Below are 19,226 nucleotides of genomic sequence, written 5' to 3' on the forward strand. Positions count from 1 at the left end.
ATTACTTATTCAAGCAGAAAATGAAGTCCCCAGACTGCAGAATCAGACATTTTGTTTGTAATTGAATACTATCCTTAGTAATTGGATAGTCTTTCTGTAGCTTCAGATTTTGAAATTTTTGTGTCGTTTATGGCAATCACTGAGCTGTTTCTGCCTAATCATTTTTGTCTGTGTAAAATATCCTTATTATAGTTAGAACATTTTCATGTCAGAGAACCATCAATTTAATATATTAGATTCTGAATTACTGGTTCGGGATACACATACTAAAACTGTTCATCCTATAGGCCCTTGGTCGATAGGAATACTAGGCCTATAAATAGGTGAAAGATAGCAGGTGGCTACATCCGATTTCTGGTCCGCCAGGCAGCCATTCAAACTTTTAATCAGAAAGAAAAGTGAAGAGGGGCAGAATGGAAAGGAAAAACATAGTTTAGGGATTCAGAGAAAAACCTAGCTCCTTGTTCACTTCTATTACGTACAAGCTAGAATCCTACAAGTCTTTAGGTGTTGCAGTTTTATGATGTGATGACCTGTGATTTAAAGTAACAGGTATGATCATTCAAAGTTATCCTATATCTTTGTGAGTTTTGCAAAATTGTTGAGGGAGTTACAATTTCAGAGAGAGAAAGAGATAATGGTCGCTGTGGAAGGGACATTTGGCCTTTATCTGCCATCATGTTTCTATTGTTCAACATCAATAAAGTATAGCTAGGCCCTGGGAGAGTAAGTTCACATGTAAGAAAATAATAAATATTTTATTTTTTTATATTAAGGAATAAAAAGTCAGTTGTTTATTGTAAGTTTCTATACTGCTACTAATGACTGGGGGGTCAATTCAGAGTAGTTTACATGAGCTGCTGTAATGGTGTTACAATAGTTAGCGTTTTAGCAACATAGTAAATGACAGCAGATAAAGACCTGAATGGTCCATCCAGTCTGCCCATTATGTTTATGTTTATTTGTATTTACGATATATACCGCTCTTTGATTCAAACATCAGTGCGGTGTACATCAATTAAAAAAGGACAGGAACACCAAATAACCATGATACAAGGATCAGAAGAAAAAGAAAGAGAAAATAAATAAATAAATGAAATAAAAATTTAAAACATCATTTAGTTGCTGTATTGAGAGGTGCCTAATTGAAAATTAAAACCAAATCATAAAAGAAATTAAAAACATACTTAAAAACAAATAAAAACCCAAAACAAAACTAAGAGGAAAATGCCAATCCAAATAAGCTTTTAGCTAAATGTAATATAAGTGGGATTACCACGAAGTTCATTAGGAAGTTATATCCATTAAAAATACATGATTAAATTAACTTGTCTCTGATATTTCTGGGTCATAGACTGTAAAGTCCGCCTGATATTGTCTTAGGTTCCGAATGCTGAAGTTGCTGTTCAATCTCTCTCCAACCTATCCAACCATCCTGTTTGCAGGATATCTAGCAAAAGTTTGGCCAGTAACATCCTCATGTTCCAAGTTAGTGGCGTTCCCATTTCTGAGATGGTTTTCAATACCGATACATATGAATTCTGGCTTCACATGGGGACCCTTTTACTAAACCATGTTAAGGACTAACCCCTAAATACTGTTTATCCCAGGACAAGCAGGCAGCATATTCTCTACATGTGGGTGACGTCATCCACGGAGCCCTGTCGCGGACAGCTTTTCAAGCAAACTTGATTGAAGATCTCAAAGTTTGCTAGTGCTGCCCATGCTTGCGTGCCTTCCTGCTCCACTAGAGGGCGCATCCCCTCCTCAAGGTCTTCAGTTCTTAATTTTCCGCGGAGCCAGAAAGCCCTGTCTCTCTTCTCTGCGTTCTCTAAGTGCCTTTCTAGCACCACAGCTTATTTATTTTTTTACGGGAGTCCCTGTGTGGTTTGTTAATCCGTTTCACTGCTCTATTGTCTCTTTTTTATTTTTCATGTCGGCGTCCAGGGGCTCCCGGTTCGCCATGGCTGCTTGGCCTCGTGGGGCTGTGGCCTTCTACACCTATGTCCCAGCCTCTCACCGGATTTAAGAAGTGCTCCCAGTGCGGTCGGGTTATCTCCATCACTGACCTGCACCGCTGGTGTATCCTGTGCCTGGGTGCTGATCACCCGACGGATTCCTGTCCTCGCTGTGCCATGCTTCAACCTCGGGTTCTTCGGCGATGTAGGGCCAGGATTGCAGAGCTTTTCGCCATGGAAGCTGCTCCTGCTTCGACCCCGGTCTCGACCTCGGCTTCGGCCTCGGTCTCGACATCGGCCTCAAAGACCTCGGTCCCAGGGAAGTCTCCCTCGACCTCGAAGGCCTCGGGGGCCTCGACCTCGAAGACCTCGGCTCCGGGTAAGTCCCCTCTTCCTCCTTCAGGTTCAGCTCAGCTACCGAAAAAGCCTTCCTCGGAGTCTCTGGCCATCCAGACGGTGAGTGTAGTCCCGCCGGCCTTGACGAGACCACCCTCCAAATCCTCCAAGCGTGCTTCTACCACACGGGAATACTCATCCTTGAGGTCGCACTCAGTGGAACGCACTGCTGCACCTGCCCGGCCGAATATGGTCACGGTGCCGATGTTTGAGGAGGTACTGAAGGCTATCATCTCCTCGGAGCTCTCCTCGGCATTGGCTCAGCTTGCTCCGGACTCGATCTCGCGCACTGTGGACCAGCCTGAGCGTCGCGTCGAGGCTTCTTGAGGCAAGATACGTCGTTCTCGGCATCTGTCCTCTTCTGATTCTTCACCTCTTCCATCGAGGCACGCTTCTCCCTCCAGCCGGCCTCGGTCGAGGCACTGGTCAAGACACCTTGTGAAGTATCCACGGGACTCCCCCCTGAGGCGGGGCAGGTCCCCGGGTCCTCGCACTACCAGCTCCGTTAAGGCCTCGGACCTCACTCTGTACAACCCGAGTCTCTTGAGGTCGCCGGTCCGGTTGGATACCCTAATCCAGGAGGAGCCAACCTCAGGGGACCCGGATTCCTTTTCCCGAGGCTTGTCTTCGGACCGGGGTTCCCCGGGGTGCCGTCATCGGGCCTCGGTGGCCCATGCCCCGAGGTCCTCCCCTCCGGGGACTTTGAGGCACAAGCTCTCGTCAATGCCACCTCGTTCTTTCAGCGGGGCTTCCTCGGTGTCCCTGCTTGTGGATACGGATGTACCACCTCAGTATTCTAGGGAGGCTTCCCCCTCCTTTTCGGCTGCCCTGCGGTCTCGTTCCACCACTCCCCCTGTGGAGCACTCTGAGAGCAGGCCCTCTTCTTTCACTCGATTTGTTCAGGATATGGGGAAGGCCTTGCACCTGGACCTCCAGTCGGATTCCAAGTATACCAAGGAGTATTTGGAGGAGATGGAGCTTCCCTACCCCTCTAGGGAATCCTTGCTGCAGCCTCTGAACCCGGTGTTGCAGCAGACTTTCTTTCGTAATCTGGAAACTCCCTACGCTATTCCGGCTATTTCCTCCAAAATGAAGTCTCGGTACCAGACTGTGCCTTGCAAAGGGTTTGAGAAGGCGCAGCTTTCTCATCAGTCCTTGGTAGTGGAGTCCACCCTTAAAAGTCTCATCCCTCCAAGGTCTATGCCGCTGTCCCGCCGGGCCGGGAGGGCAGGACTATGGATAAGTTCGGGAGGCACCTATATCAGAACTCCATGATGGCGAACTGAGTCCTGAATTATAACTTTACATTTACTTCTTATCTCAAGTGGTGCATCAAGTCCCTACTATCTTTTGAGGACTCTTTGCGCCGTGTGGAGTTTCGCCAGCTTGTGGATACACTGTCGCAGCTTCGGCTGTACATGTTTCAGGCCTCCTATGATGCATTTGAACTGTTGTCTAGGGTCTCGGCCTTTGCGGTGGCCCTGCGTCGACTGGCGTGGCTCCGCATTGTCGATATGGACCCCAACCTACAAGACCGGTTGGCCAATCTTCCGTGCTTGGGGAATGAGCTGTTTGATGGTTCCATTGAGGCTGCCACGAAGCGCCTCTCCGAACACAAACTCTCCTTTGCTTCCTTGGTCCAGGCTAAGGCGAAACCCGCTCCGCCCAAGACCTACCAGCTGCCTCCCCGGCGGTATCCGCAGAAGTCCACGCCGGCGTTTTCTCGCCCTCCGCCTCGGCGTCCACAGCAGCAGAGGGCTCCTCCTAACCTCAGACCCCTGTTGGGCGGAGATCATTGCGGACTCTTGGGTCCTCTCCATCATTCGGGAGGGGTACTCCCTCAACTTCCGGGCTTTGCCTCCGGACAGACCTTCCGGAAAGTCTCTTTCCAACAGGATCAAGATGCATCAGGGAAGGGTCATTCTAATGGCACCAGATTGGCCCAGACACTCATGATATGCAGACCTAGTAAGTCTGTGACTGGAACAGAGTCTCAGGCTACACTGTCATCCAACTTTGCTCACGCAGGGTCCAATAACCCTCAGGATATGGAACGCTTTGATCTTACGGTGTGGCTCTTGAGCGCACAGCACTAGTGTGCAGAGGCTACTCAGTTGGGGTAGTACCATCTTACAGAGTAATCAAAAGTTGACAGTTGCAGCATATGCAAAGGCCTAGAAGTGTTTCCAATCCTGGTGTGCTTGTAGAGATTTGGACCCAGTCTCTAGATCATTCCTGGTGGTGCTCGCTTTTCTTCAGGAGGGTATGGAAAAGGGTCTTGCTGTCAGCTCCCTTCATGTGCAGATAGCCAGGCTTTCTTGTTTTGGTCCTACACCACATGGGGTCTCTCTTGCAGCTCATCTGGATATAACCAGATTCTTAAAGGGTGCCTTGTGGTTCCGCCCTCTGTTGCATCAGCCGTTTTTGTCATGGAATCTAAAACTGGTACTCAGGGTTTTTTCGGGTCCACCCTATGAGCCTATTATTGCTTCTTTAATAGAGCTGACCATCAATATGATGCTTTTGGTGGCCATAACCTCCCAGAGGGTGGCTGAAATCCAGGCTGTATCCTATAGAGATCCCTTTCTTAGGATAACAGGTTCTGCATGCGTGACTCTGCACACAGTCCCCTCTTTCTTACCGAAAGTGGTGTCTAGTTTCCATATCAATTAAGAGATATATTTGTCAGCCTACCCGGCTTCGGGTTCTGCAAAACATAACATGGTCTTAAGATCCCTGGATGTGCTGAGGTATTTGGAAGTCACAAACAAATTTCATTTGTCCAGTCATCTTTTTTGTCCTGGTTGGAGCAGGCAAAAGGACAGCCAGTATTGAAGGCCTCAATTTCCTGTTGGATTTGTATGGCCATTTCTTCCACCTTTATTGGAGCTGGGAAGCATCCTTCTATCTTGGTGAAGGCTCACTCTACGTGAGGCATTGCTTCCTCGTGGGCAGAATCTTCAACGGTTTCCCCAGAGGAGATTTATTGGGCTGCCACCTGGTCTTCTTTTTATATATTCACAAAGTTTTACATGGCAGATGTGTTCAAGAAGGATTCCACATTTGGATCTTTGATCCAGGTGGCAGGCTTATCGATCCCACCCTAAGTTGAGGGACTGCTCTGTTACGTCTTAAGAGTTTAGGAATAGAGTGGGGTTGTACAAGAACGAAAGATTAGGTTCTTGCTTCGTTAATCTTATTTCTTGTAAACCCATATTCTATTCCTGAAGCCACTCTGAGAACTACTGATTCGCCAGCTGTCTGTCTCAATAAGTACTGGTAAGTTGGACTTCTTGTTTCTTTATCCAGCCTTATCAAGAATACTATCAGTGTCTATCACATTCTTTTGTCTAGGGGAGGGGGTCCTATAGGTTTTCTGCACCCACACTGCAAGTGCAGGCTGTGTTCTCATGTTTCATTATTCAATAGTTTCCTCTGTCTGCCGAATGTTTGATTCTTGTTCTAATGTTTTTTATGATATGAGCAGAATAGACATGTTTCTCGGGGAGTTTCTCCGTACCCCTCCCTCTTCTGTCTCTTCTACAGGAATTACTGTCACTTTGTGACACACTGAAGAGCTGATGGGCAGTGCAGAGATGAAAGAGGAGGAGAAAAAGTATGCAAATGAAACTTCCTACAAACATCTCGTAAAAAATTGTACATAACCTGAGAGTTCAGGAATAGAGTGAGGGTTTACAAGAAAGAAGATTAACTAGGTATGAACCTAAGGGCAAATTCTATAAGAAGCGCCCAAAAGTTAGGCGCCTAATTAGGCACTGTTCAGCGTGATTCAAGTAAAATTGGGTGCTGTTTAATGAACCACGCTGAGCAGAACCTATTTTAGAGGTGCCCAAGAAATAGGCCAGCTCTAGAAACAACTAAAAGTTAAGCGCCTAGCTGAGCACTTAAGCATGCTTAAGAGCAGAGATTGTGCAACAAGGCGCATAACGTAGCCACGCCCATGCCTAAAATGCATAGCGCCTAGTTTATTGAAGGCCGTCTAAATTTTTAAAGGCGCCTTGTTATGGAATCACGCTTTCTTGATAGGCGCCTAAGTTTCAATCAGTGCTGATTAAAAAGCTTAATTGAGCTTGTTCTTCAATTTAGACAGACACCTAACTAGCTGGGCGCCTCCGAAATAGGTGCCTAACTTTAGGCGCTGGTTGCAGAATTTGGGCCCTAATCTTTCCTTAATTGCCATTTATGTGTGTAAATTCAGGTGCAGGATCCGTGTGTAAATTTTATTCGCAGTTCTAAAAAGGGGGTGTGGCCATGGGTAGATCAGGAACATTCCTTCAATTTATGTGCCTAATTTAGGTACGAAAATTTGCACCATGTCTCAATTGTGTAACTGTCCATGCCTAAAGTTAAGTGTGCATTGCCAGCACCAAGTGCTATTCTATGAATGGCACCTAATTTTGAGCGCCATTTAAAGAATAGCGCTAACCGCAATTTTTTTTGCAGGGCCAGCTTTTTAGGCATCATATAAAATTTAGTCCTTTGTGCCTAATTTTGGGTGTGGGCAAAGTCTGGTGCAAATGCTCGTGCCCAACTCATGGCGCATAAGCACACAAATGCAAATATTCTACAATATGGCACTTATATCCTAGGAATGCCCTGTCTCATCCATGCACATTATAAAACATGCATAGGGCATAGAATAGAATAGGGCATAGGGCAGATCTACATGTAATTCCCAATTCCTGCCAATTAAATGCTTGCTAACTCCAGTAACTGATTGTTAGCGCCTAATTGACTAATTAGTTTACATACAGATCTGGGATCTACGCACCAATCTGGGGATAAGTGCTTAATGCACTTTAATAAAAAAGCCCCATACTTGTTTAAAATATGAACAGCATGGATGTGGCAACTTCCACAGTGAGATATCAACAATTGCACATGGAAGTGGTGATTTTACAACCTCTACGTCAGGGGTGTCAAAGTCCCTCCTCGAGGGCCGCAATCCAGTCGGGTTTTCAGGATTTCCCCAATGAATGTGCATGAGATCTATTTGCATGCACTGCTTTTATTGTATGCTAATAGATCTCATGCATATTTATTGGGGAAATCCTGAAAACCCGATTGGATTCCAGCCCTCAAGGACCAGAGTTGCCCATGTCTGTCCTAGGGCAGAGGTGTCAAAGTCCCTCCGCGAGGGCCACAATCCATTCGGGTTTTCAGGATTTCCCCAATGAATATGCATGAGAGCTATTTGCATGCACTACTTTCATTGTATGCTAATAGATCTCATGCATATTCATTGGGGAAATCCTGAAAACCCGACTGGATTGTGGCCTTCGAGAAGGGACTTTGACACCACTGCTCTACATGTACATAACACCCCTTCCATGTATAGCTTCCCCATTTTGTAAACCTACATGTGTAAGTGCCATCTATTTAATAGTGGAGCTGAAACTGTAACTTGGTTTCACTTAAACTACATGGAATTAAGAACGACTCCCTTAATCCCTCGTGTAAAGACCTGGCCAAAGTAAACACTTTTATAAACTTAATGTGTGCCTTTGAGTAGGTGCAGAACCCGACATGGAAATTTTTCCACAATGGGGCTTATGCATGTAGATTTTATGGCACACCCTTGAAATCTCTATGTAGTAATGGATCTTGTATGAACAGCAGTTTTCTGACATCAGTTTTTACATGTGCATGTGATATACTCATACGTTTATGAATGTCACCCATTTACACTAGGATTTCTATCTAAAATAATTGCTATAGTTAGTTATGTGTTAAATTTTATTTAAAAGTAAAAGGAATGTTGCTATGGTACAAAATGGCTTATTAATTTAACATTTTTGAAATCGAACATGCAAAAAAGGATTGTTGGCCAATTTTTGCAAAAACAGACATACACCTCATTAAGTCTAGTTATGTACTTTCTGAGTCCCCATAGCAAAAGTCTACATGGACATTTTTGGTACCCAGACTTTGCTTCCCATTGTTTAATTGAGCAGCAAAGTTGCCCATGCATGAGGACAGTGGCCCTGAGGAAATCCCATAAGTCAGTTCATCAGCCTCATCAGTTCATCAGAGTTATTCCCATGAAGTGATAACTCAGTAATAGTGCTGCCCGATTCACCAAGTTGAATCGATTCATTGAATGAAAAAATAGGACTCACCAATTCAGTAACCAACCCCTCCCTCCCCATCAGCAGAGGCAGCGCTCTGAATGGGCTGCTTGTGACCTGCCCTGATGGGTCCTTCCCTCTGCCGTATCATCAGTGATGTCACTGATGATGCAGCAGAGGGAAGCCCTGCTAGGGCAGGCCGCAATCAGTCTGTTCACAGTGCTGCCTCTTCAAAGCCAGTCACTACCACCACTACTTGGGAGGCCCATAGGTATGTCTGGTCTCACAGTGGGAGGGTCGGTGGAGTGCTGCTGCACAGGGGGATGGAAGGGAGAGATGGAAAGCTGCTGCACATGGGGATGGGTGGGGGGAGGAAAAATGTTGCAGATGGGGGGAAGAGGAGAGTGGAAGTATTGTTGGGGTGGAGGAGAGGAAGGGAGAGATAAAACAGAGGTAGAAATGGATGAGGAGAGAAATTCTGCATATGGTGGGAGGGATACATGCATGGAGAAGAGAGAGAAATGTTGGACATAGGGTGGAGGGCATGGAGAGGTGGTACATGAGGAGAGAAAAAGAAATGTTGCACATGATGGAGGGGAGGAAGAGATGCTGCATGGAGGGGAATAGAGAGGTTTGACCCAGGCCACAAGGCAAGGAGAGAGAGAGAGAAATGATAGACAGTGGAAAAGAAACAAATGTTGGATATGGTAATGGAAGGTTGAAATTTTTTTTTCCTATTTTGTGATTTCAATATATCAGATTTGAAATGTGTATCCTGCCAGAGCTGGTGTTAGACAGCAAGCGTGAGCTAGGACCTGACGGAGAGAGGAAAAGTCTTTTATTTTGTTTACACTACAGCGCCGGTATGGGGTTGGAGAGGGCAAATGGGGATGGGATGGGTGAAAAGGCTACAAAATAAACTCGCCAGGACGTTTAGAAAAAAAATGCCCGATTGGGTGGGAAAAGTAAATCAAATTGAAAAATCTATTCAATAGGCCAAATCGAATTGAAAAAATTTTTCCTTGAATCGGGCAGCACTAATAACTATGTGACAATTCTACATTAAAATTTTGAATGGTCTGATGGAGGTTTATAAGATACGGTAGCATTTGGGTGATTTTTATATCCAGTCCTTAAGTTATAGGGTAATTTTGATTTGTCATTAGAAGTAACTTTAGAAAATTTTTGAGTTTTAACAATGTGCTGTAGTAGACGGATGATCTCGTGGTCTGGCACAGCTAATGTGTTTATGTTAAATCCCATCGTTCTTGTAATGGTTTCTCTAAAGTCAACGAGCTGTACAGAGCAAAAAAAAAAAAAAAAAAAGAAACAAAACAATTCACTTATTTTTAAAGTACTTTAACACGTGCTTAAAAGAAATGAACTATGTAAATGTGCAAAAAAGTAAAATCATTCTGGAAAGAAAATCTAAGGGCTCCTTTTACAAAGCCGCGCTAGGGTCTTAACGGGCGGAATAGCGCATGCTAAATTGCCGCGTGCGCTGGCCGCCACCACCTCCTTTTGAGCAGGCGGTAGATTTGTGGCTAGCGCATACTGTAGCACGCGCTAATCCGGTGCGTGCGGTAAAACCGCTATCGCGGCTTTATAAAAGGAGCCCTAAATCCATTGTGTTTCATAATTATATCATTGCAAAACTGATAAAATTCAGCAAAGATACTTTCTAATTGCATTTTAAGGAAAGTATCGTTCCTGTTATGTTCTTTGTCAAGGGTGTGTTAAGGCTGTTCTTCTGAAAAACAGTTCACAGGACCTGTGGGACAAAACCTTTTTTTTGTCTGTTCAGTTATTGAATAAAGTCTCTTTAAAACTTCTCGAGCAGCTATCGAATCAACAAAGTTGCAACTAATATGAGCCAAAACCACTAAAAGTTGCTAAAAAGACCCTAATGATTTGCTTTTAATAGCATAAAAAAATAGTAAAGTAAGCGTACCTGTTTTTCTCGTCTTGCTACTTCTTCAAGTGCTCTTTTTGCCGTCTGGAGCTCATTAGTGACTGCTTCCAGCATTTGCTGGGCTCTTGCTTTCTCTCCCTTCATCTCATGCACTGTGTAGTCCAGTTCTGTTTTCAGACTCACCACCTTCTTAGCCGCTTTCTCCTTTATGCTTTCAAGTTTTTCTAAAGATTTATTCAGTTCTTCTATAGTTCTGCTTTGCATGCTTGTTTTGGCCTACGAAAGAGAAATTTTTGCAGATAATGACAGAACTGAATAGGTCAGTACATTTTTGCATGCTAGTTTGAAGTGAGCAGTAGTTCAGTGCCCGGCCCCTTGATCATAAACTTCTTCCACACAGCAGTGGCATACCTAGCATATGTGACACCCGGGGCCCATCATTTTTTTTGACACCCCCCCATCTATATGAAAAATATGATTTTTAGTAACAATCCACATATCGCAGAAGAGTGTACCTAAGAAGAGGCAGCATCTTAAACACTGCAGTGAGCACTAGAACACCAACACATAAATTGTAAAACTAAACAAGCCAGATCCTGCACAGTCAATTGATCCTGTACAGTCGATGCTATCAGAAAGCCATGTCCCTTTCATACACACAGACAGATACACCCTCGCCCAATATGGAATAATCACAAACTAAAAATAGAAATATGTAGACAAAAGTTAAACTGAACTGCCAAGAAACCAGACTCCGCATACAATGCAACACCACAACACCACAAAAACAGTAATACATGTCCTCTAATACTGTGCAAAAATATAAAGACAGTAGATGTAAATTTGAAAAAACTGATACACAACAATCACCACTTTACAAATTAACAAATAAAAATAAAACAAATAATGAGAAATAAGAAAATACAATTTTATTGGACTAATCCCTGTAAGCTCGGTCCTCATCCTCACATACCACCTGATTCCATCCACACAAGCCTTGAATTGTTTTATATTGAACTTATTATATTAAAGTATAAAAAGAAACAATATTCTGTACAATTGTCAATTTATAAATCAGCGTCTTCTCCCCACTCTCTCTTCCCCATTTCCCTTCAGCGTCCTCAGCCCACTCTCTCTCCACTTTCCTTCAGCGCACGCACATAAAAACAAGCAAGTAATTTTATATCATTTTCATTCTATTCATTCATAGAAATTAAAGTCTAAATAATGCCAGTCACATAACAAAACATGATTTTACAAAAATAATTTCCTGCACAGTCAAGCCTGCAAGGATTACTAGATGTCTTTCAGCAGCTCCCCTGCCTCCCTCCCCCTTACCTTTGTGGCCAAGTCAAAATGATCTACCAACAATAAAATTTTAAAAACACAAAGCACACTGTACGCAGAGAAAATGTTAATTATCATTTATATTCCGCAGGTTTTCAAAGAGGTCAAGGCAGATGACTTTATGCAATGTCACCTCAGTAACAACTATACAAAAATAGACAAATACACCCCCTCCCTTTTTACTAAACCGCAATAGCGTTTTTTAGTGCAGGGAGCTGCGCTGAATGCCCCACGCTGCTCTCGACGCTCATAGGCTCCCTGCGCTAAAAACTGCTATTGCGGGTTAGTAAAAGGGGGCCATAATGCAAAATATAGACAGCATATATAAATTCTCAAAACAGACACATTTTGATCACTAAATTGAAAATAAAATCATTTTTCTTACCTTTGTTTGGTAATTTCATCAGTTTCTGGTTGCACTTTATTCTTCTGACTGTGCATCCAATATTTCTTCCCTTCTTTCAGCCTCCTGTATGCTTCCTCTCCTCCAGACCTCATTCCCTCCCCCAACTTTTTCTTTGTTTCATCCTGTCCCCTTCTTTCTTTCTCTCTCCATGCCCCCTTTCTTTCTGTATGTCTGTATTTCTCTCTTTCTCCGTGCCCCCTTTTTTCTTTCTCTCTCCCCATGCCCCCTTTCTTTCTCTATGTTTGTCTTTCTCTCTCTCTCTCCATGCCCCATTTCTTTCTTTCACCCTTCCCCCTTCTTTCTCTCTCCATGCCCCCTTTCTTTCTCTGTCTGTCTTTCTTTCTCTCCGTGCCCCATTTCTTTCTTTCTTTCTTTCTCCCTACCCCCTTCTTTATTTCTCTCTCCCTATGCCCCCTTTCTTTCTGTTTGTCTTTCTCTCTATCTCTCTCTCCGTGCCCCATTTCTTTCTTTCTTTCACCCTGCCCCCTTCCTTCTTTTTCTCTCCATGCCCCCTTTCTTTCTCTATGTCTGTCTTTCTCTCTCTCTCCATATGCCCCATTTTTTTTTTCTTTGTTTCACCCTGCCCCCCCCTTTCTTTCTTTCTGGCTCCCTGTCTCCCCCCCCATCTTTCTTTCTTCCTTCCTGCCCTCCCCCATGCCACCGCCATTGGGAAACATGCTGCTGCCACCGCCGCCAGGGAAAGGCTGCCATTGGCCATCGGAAACAGGCCGGCGCCGAGTTCACCCTGCTTCTCTTCCCCGCGGGCCGACCAACTCTTGCTGCCCGACGTCAATTCTAACGTCAGAGAGGACGTTCCGGGCCAGCCAGGCAGCAATTGGCTGGCCCAGAACGTCCTCTCCGATGTCAGAATTGATGTCGGATGGCTAGAGTTGGTCGGCTCGCAGGGAAGAGAAGCAGGGAGGGAGAACTCGGTGCCAGCTTGTTCCTGATGACAGCAGTGGCAGCCTTTCCCCAGTGGCAGCCTATTCCCCAGTGAGTGGCCAGCTGTGCACCCCCTTGGGCCGTGCACCCGGGGCGGACCACCCCCCCCCCCTCCCCGCCTCCCCCTTGGTACGCCACTGCCACACAGCCCTGAGGTTTAGACCTCAATGAAATGTAACCTTCACCAAAAGGAGAGCTGAGCTATAGAAGCAGTGGTAGATGGGAAGGTCAAAACAGAAAAGCAATTTACTATGGAATTAGGATACCAAAGAATTAACATTAAGGGCTCCTTTTACTAAGGAGCGCTAGCGTTTTTAGCGCACACTAGCTGAAAAATTATCGCCTGCTTAAAAGGAGGTGGTAGCGGCTAGCGCGCGCTATTTTGCACGTTAAGGACCTAATGCTCCTTTGTAAAAGGAACCCTAAGTGCAAAGATCACCATGCTACAGAGAAGGCTGTTGTAGTCAGGGATGGCGCAACCTATGGACCAGGTGATAAAGGGTACCAAAATCCCAGTCTGGTCAACCTTCAGACTTCTAGAGGAATAGATGCCGGACTGGGATTTTGACACTCTTTATCATCAGTGCCCTGAGCAAGTGCCTTACCTGGTCCAGCAAGAGGGGACGGTGGGAGGAGAGAGATACCATATTGCAGGGGTAGGGGGCCACCCATGCAAAAGTTGGCTCGGGGTGCCATAGACCCTTGAGTTGGCCCTGCTTGTAGTATTACTCAACCTGCATTCTGTCAGCCACATGTGGTCCTTCAGGCACTTCAGTGAGGCTCTTCTGCAACAGAAATCCTAAACCAATACATGCTGAAATGACACATTAGCATTAAACTTAAAAAAGCCATGGAAGGGACAGCTTAAGACTCTGCTCTTTATCCTTAAGATTGCAAATCTGACTTTGGTTGAATCAAGAGCAATGTTCCGTATCTTTTGCTCCATAACACTCACTTTTTTCCCCCAAAAAAGTGGGTGGAAAAAAGGGTGCATCCTATGGAGTGAATACCCAAACCAGCCAACCCTCATTACCTTAGTTAGATCAGGGTTTCTCGCCCGCCGCTGCTGCTGCTGCTACTTGTTGCCCTCCGCCACAAGTAGAGGAAGGGAAAGGCCAAGTCGGTGCAGCAGTTGCACTCTGCCGGCCCAGAAGCCTTACCCTCGACGCCAATTCTGATGTCAGAGAGAATGTCCGGGCCAGACCTTCTCTCCGATATCAGAACTGACGTCAGGGGTAAGGTTTCTGGGCCGGCAGTGTGCAATCACTGCACCTGTCTGGCCCTTCCCAGCAAATAGTTCCATGCCGGCTCCCCGCTCGTCCCTCGCTCTCAGGCCACAGTAAGGCCATGGCATGCGGTGATGCACTGATGAATTTGACCCGCTCCTGAGCCAGGTGTCCCCCCCTGCCGCTGCTGCTTCTTACGGCCTGGAGCACTCGCCCTTCGGCGACATGTCTTCACAGCGGCAGCAGCGGGAGGTAATTACATCCAGTGAGCGGGCGGGCAGGCTTGGGTGGAGAGGGAAAGAGGACAAAGCTGGAAGGCAGTGAGAGGAACATAGGAGGGAGGGAAGAGGACAAAGGCTGGAAGGCAGTGAAGGGAACATAGGAGGGAGGGAGGAGGACAAAGGCTGGAAGGCATTGAGGGAGACATGGGAGGGAGGAAGGGAGTGAAGGAGGAAGGAAGGAACAATTGTTGGGCCTGAGGAAGGAAATAAATAAATAAATAACCAGACAACGGGGGGGGGGGAGGGAGGGGGAGGAAGAGGACAAAGGCTGGAAGGCATTGAGGGGGACATAGGAGGGAGGGAGGGAGGAAGGGACAATTGTTAGGCCTGAGGAAGGGAGTGGAGAGAGGACAAAGGCTGGAAGGCATTGAGGGGGACATAGGAATGAGGGAGGGAGTGAAGGAGGGAGGAAGGAACAATTGTTGGGCCTGAGGAAGGAAAGAAAGAAATAAATAACCAGACAACGGGGGGGGGGGAGGGGGAGGAAGAGGACAAAGGCTGGAAGGCATTGAGGGGGACATAGGAGGGAGGGAGGGAGGAAGGGACAATTGTTAGGCCTGAGGAAGGAAAGAAAGAAAAAAATCACCAGACAACAAAGGTAGGAAAAATGATTTTATTTTCAATTTAGTGATCAAAATGTGTCAGTTTTGAGAATTTATATCTGCTGTCTATATTTTGCACTATATTTGTCTATTTTTCTATAGTTGTGTCGAGGGCAGGAGGGCCTGGGATCCCTCCTGCCCGTATTGTAGTGGGGGGTGGAGGGTAGGGCGTTGCCGGGGCCAGAAGGGCTTGGGCTCCCTCCTGGCCAGATTGAGTCGGGGGGGGGGGGGGGATCGCCAGGGCCAGGAGGGCTTGGCCTCCCTCCTGGCCAGATCGAGTCGGGGGGGGGGGGTTGCCAGGGCCAGGAGGGCTTGGGCTCCCTCCTGGCCCAATCGTATTCGGCGGGGAGTGGGCATGATCGCCGGGGCAGGAGGGCTTGGGCTCCCTCTTGCCCCAATGTCGTCGGGGGGTGCCGTGGGTGCCCGGGGCAGGGGGGCTTGGGTTCCCTGCTGCCCCGATGTGTGTGTGTGTGGGGGGGGGGGTTGGTGTGGATTCTGTAACCGGTGTTGTTTTTGACAGACACCAGTTACAAAATCCAGCTTTTAGGCGAAGGACTGGCTCCTCCTTTGCCTAAAAGCCCTTGTGTTGGCCGTTTGGGCTTATGCGTTTTTTTGGTTCATTATGGGGTATAAGTGTAGACGTAGTGGTGGTCTGGGCGTTTAAACAGCTGAATGTAGAGGCAGGCCATTATTAAAACAAGGACGTTTGTTTTGGTTATGGACACTTTCCCTGCTTCTTCTTTCAACGTTTAAGGCCTTAGGCCAAAAAGGGACTTAGACAGTTTTTTTGATTATGCCCTTCCACGTTTTTTCCCCCCAAAAGGGGAAGAAAATGTTATGGTTATATTCGAATATATACAGTATGTCTGATTGCTACTTCAGGACACAGTACTTTGCGATTACCAGCATACACGGCAAATGCTTCAATCTAGCCTATTTCCAGACTTACCCTGAGATCACTGATGTCAGCAAGCTTCGCCATCATATTTTGATTGACGAGTTTTAGGTCATTGTGTTGCCCCTGGAGTTTCCCAATTTTTTTCTGCAGTTTCTGCACAGCCAAGCTCTGCATGCCCTCTGTATTCCATAATGCCAGGTGCTCTTGCTCTCTTTCAAGCTGCTTGATTTTATTTTCTAATTGGTCAAGCTGTGAATTCTTAAGCTCCAGTTTTTCCTTCTGATAGTTTATCTGTATTAAAAGAATTAAGTTGATCATAAAGTGTATGATAAAGTAAGCACTGAAGTACACACATACTGCTCTCTTCTAGGTTAATGGCGCACAGATCTGTGAAAGCGCGGGTCAGGATGGTAATAAATTAAATAAAGGGATAAAGCTTTGTTCTTTAATGCACATTAACCCCCAGATTTTATTTACTTGTTTATTAGGATTATCCGCCTTTATGAAGAAATTCACCAAGGCGGTGTTCAGCAGGTACAGTTCAATATATTACTTGCAGTTTTGTTAACAGCAAAACAGTAGTAAAATGACCATAAATACAATAAATGAGGTGCTCTTCAAATCAGCAAATTAAAACTTTGGACTTAGCAGCGGCAATTCTTATGTTCTTATCAGGTTCCTGCTGAACAAGAAGTGTGCTGGTAGGACTAGTCTTAGTTAGGGTACTGGTCTTTGACCTGGGGGCTGCTTTGTGAGCGGACTGCTGGGCACGATAGACCACTGGTCTGACCCAGCAGCGGCAATTCTTATGTCCTTACAAAGCCATGGTAGCGATGCTACCACGGTAAATGCATCGAAGCCCATAAGAATTAAGTGGCAGCATGTTAGGAAATTCTTCTTTATAGAGAGGGTGGTTGATGCCTGGAACGTGCTCCCGAGGGAGGTAGTGGAGAGGAAAACGGTGACAGGGTTCAAACAAGCGAGGGATGAACACAGAGGATCTCTACTGAAGGAACTAAGGCCAATACTGTGTGCAATTCTGGAGGCCGCATTACCGTAAGGATGTGCTGAGACTGGAGTCGGTCCAGAGAATGGCCACCCGGATGGTCTCGGGACTCGAGGATCTCCCGTACGAGGAACGGCTGGATAAGTTGCAGCTGTACTCACTTGAGGAACGCAGAGAGAGGGGTGACATGATCGAGACATTCAAGTATCTCACGGGCCACATCGAGGTGGAAGAAAATAACTTCTTTTTCAAGGGTCCCGCGGCAACAAGGGGGCATCCGTGGAAAATTAGGGGTGGGAAACTGCACGGGGACACCAGGAAATTCTTTCTCACTGAAAGGGTGGTTGATCGCTGGCATAGTCTTCCACTTCAGGTTATTGAGGCCAGCAGTGTGCCTGATTTTAAGGCCAAATAGGATAGACATGTGGGATCTATTCACAGAGAAAGGTAGGGGAGGGTCATTGGGGTGGGCAGACTAGATGGGCCGTGGCCCTTATTTGCCGTCTATTTCTATGTTTCTATGATCTGTGTCATGTATAAGGCCATTCAGTTGAGGATGGGCTGGGATGGTTTAGATGAGATGGAGTGAGCTTCGACAGAGGCTCCTGTAGATGCACAATAACGGGCAGAACTCTGGGTTTCTGACCCAGAAATATCTAAGACAAAGAATAATTTAAATTAAATTATAGACAGTGTATGTTTGGACAGACTGGATGGACCATTCAGGTCTTTATCTGCCATCATTTACTCTGTTACTACCATGGCTTTCTAAAAGGGGCTCTTAATAAAACTATCATGAGACAGTATAAAAAATAACACATTTTTAACAGCACTGAAATAAATATCAGAGACAAACATTAATACGTCAGCATAATACTTCCAACTTAAGGTTTAGATTAGATTAGATTAGATAATATAGATATGATGCTAGTGCTTTTCTACACACTAGATTACCGTATATCCCAGGGGCCGAGTGCAGATATATAGAAGGGGACAAGAACACCCAAATTTGAGCACAGATCCCAGATCCACATGCAAACTGCCTAGTATTCAGCGCTATATGGGTGACCAGGAATGGCTTCTGGCCAGCTAAATAATAGCACCTAGGTTGTGGAACTCCCTCCCTTCAAATGTGAGGCATTAGAACATAAGAATAGCCTTACTGGGTCAGACCAAGGGTCCATCAAGCCCAGTAGCCCGTTCTCATGGTGGCCAATCCAGGTCACTAGCACCTGGCCAAAACCCAAGGAGTAGCAAGAAACCAATACGGCCAAATTTAAAGCAAGCCTCAAAACCTTACTTTATAAAGATGCCTATGGGGTATAAATCAGGATTTTGAATCATTTCATTCCCACTCCCTTTTGTTCTTTCCCATCCACAGTCTTTTATTTATTTTATGAAATGATGTAACCCTTGATGTTTTCCTTTCGTATCATATGTCGTCCCCCCTGTTGTCTTTATTATTCATGTTTGCTCTCCCTGTTTTAGGCTATTATTTAACAATGTTTTTTATATAAACTGCTTAGGATTTTTTTTAAGCAGTATATCAAACCATAATAAACTTGAAACTTGAAATAATGCCAAGCTAGCTACCGTATTTCCCCCATATATAGGCCACGGCCTATACATGGGTTTTACCAACCTGTGTATGAGGCGCGGCCATTTTAAATGGGGTGGCCTATGTATCAATTTTAGATCATCCCCCCCGGTACCTCGTTCAAAACCCCCTCGCTGGACGGCACACAGCTCAAATCTCCAGTGGTGCAGGGCATTCGCAATCTCTTCGGCATCCGGCCTGCCCTCGCACTACCCGCTGAATGGCCGACGTTAGCTCTCGCGGGACTCGCTGACGTCGGCCATTCAACGAGTGGTGCAGGGACAGGCCAGATGCCGAAGAGATCGCGGCTGCCCTGCACCACTGGAGATTCGAGCCGTGCGCCGTCCAGCGAGGGGGTTTTGAACGAGGTACCGGGGGGGATGAAGGAGGGGAGGTACCGGAAGTTAAACCGCAGCTAATACCATGGGGCGGCTTATCTTACGGTTTTTCAACATAGGTTGCCTTTTTCTGCGGCCTATATATGGGTACGGCCTATGCAGAGGGGCAGCCTATATGCGGGGAAATACAGTAACTGCTAATATTGATTAGGAGATAGCTGGCTATTT

General features: G+C 45.8%; 1 protein-coding gene across 3 annotated transcripts in view; it reads right to left on the reverse strand.

The window, feature by feature from the left end:
* Positions 1–9,263: 9,263 nt before the first annotated feature.
* LOC117363703 (coiled-coil domain-containing protein 170-like) overlaps positions 9,264–19,226 on the reverse strand; it is an 88,384-nt gene continuing 78,421 nt past the window's right edge. For all 3 annotated transcript variants that reach the window (XM_033951849.1, XM_033951848.1, XM_033951850.1), the window contains 3 exons: positions 16,109–16,348; positions 10,395–10,631; positions 9,264–9,739 (listed from right to left, as the gene is read on the reverse strand). In XM_033951849.1, coding sequence (XP_033807740.1) covers positions 9,506–9,739; positions 10,395–10,631; positions 16,109–16,348 — 711 coding nt within the window. In that variant the 3' untranslated portion in view covers positions 9,264–9,505. The remainder of the gene's footprint in view (positions 9,740–10,394; positions 10,632–16,108; positions 16,349–19,226) is intronic.

Source organism: Geotrypetes seraphini, chromosome 7 (genome assembly GCF_902459505.1).
Source record: "Geotrypetes seraphini chromosome 7, aGeoSer1.1, whole genome shotgun sequence".
NCBI classification, from domain to species: Eukaryota; Metazoa; Chordata; class Amphibia; order Gymnophiona; family Dermophiidae; genus Geotrypetes; species Geotrypetes seraphini.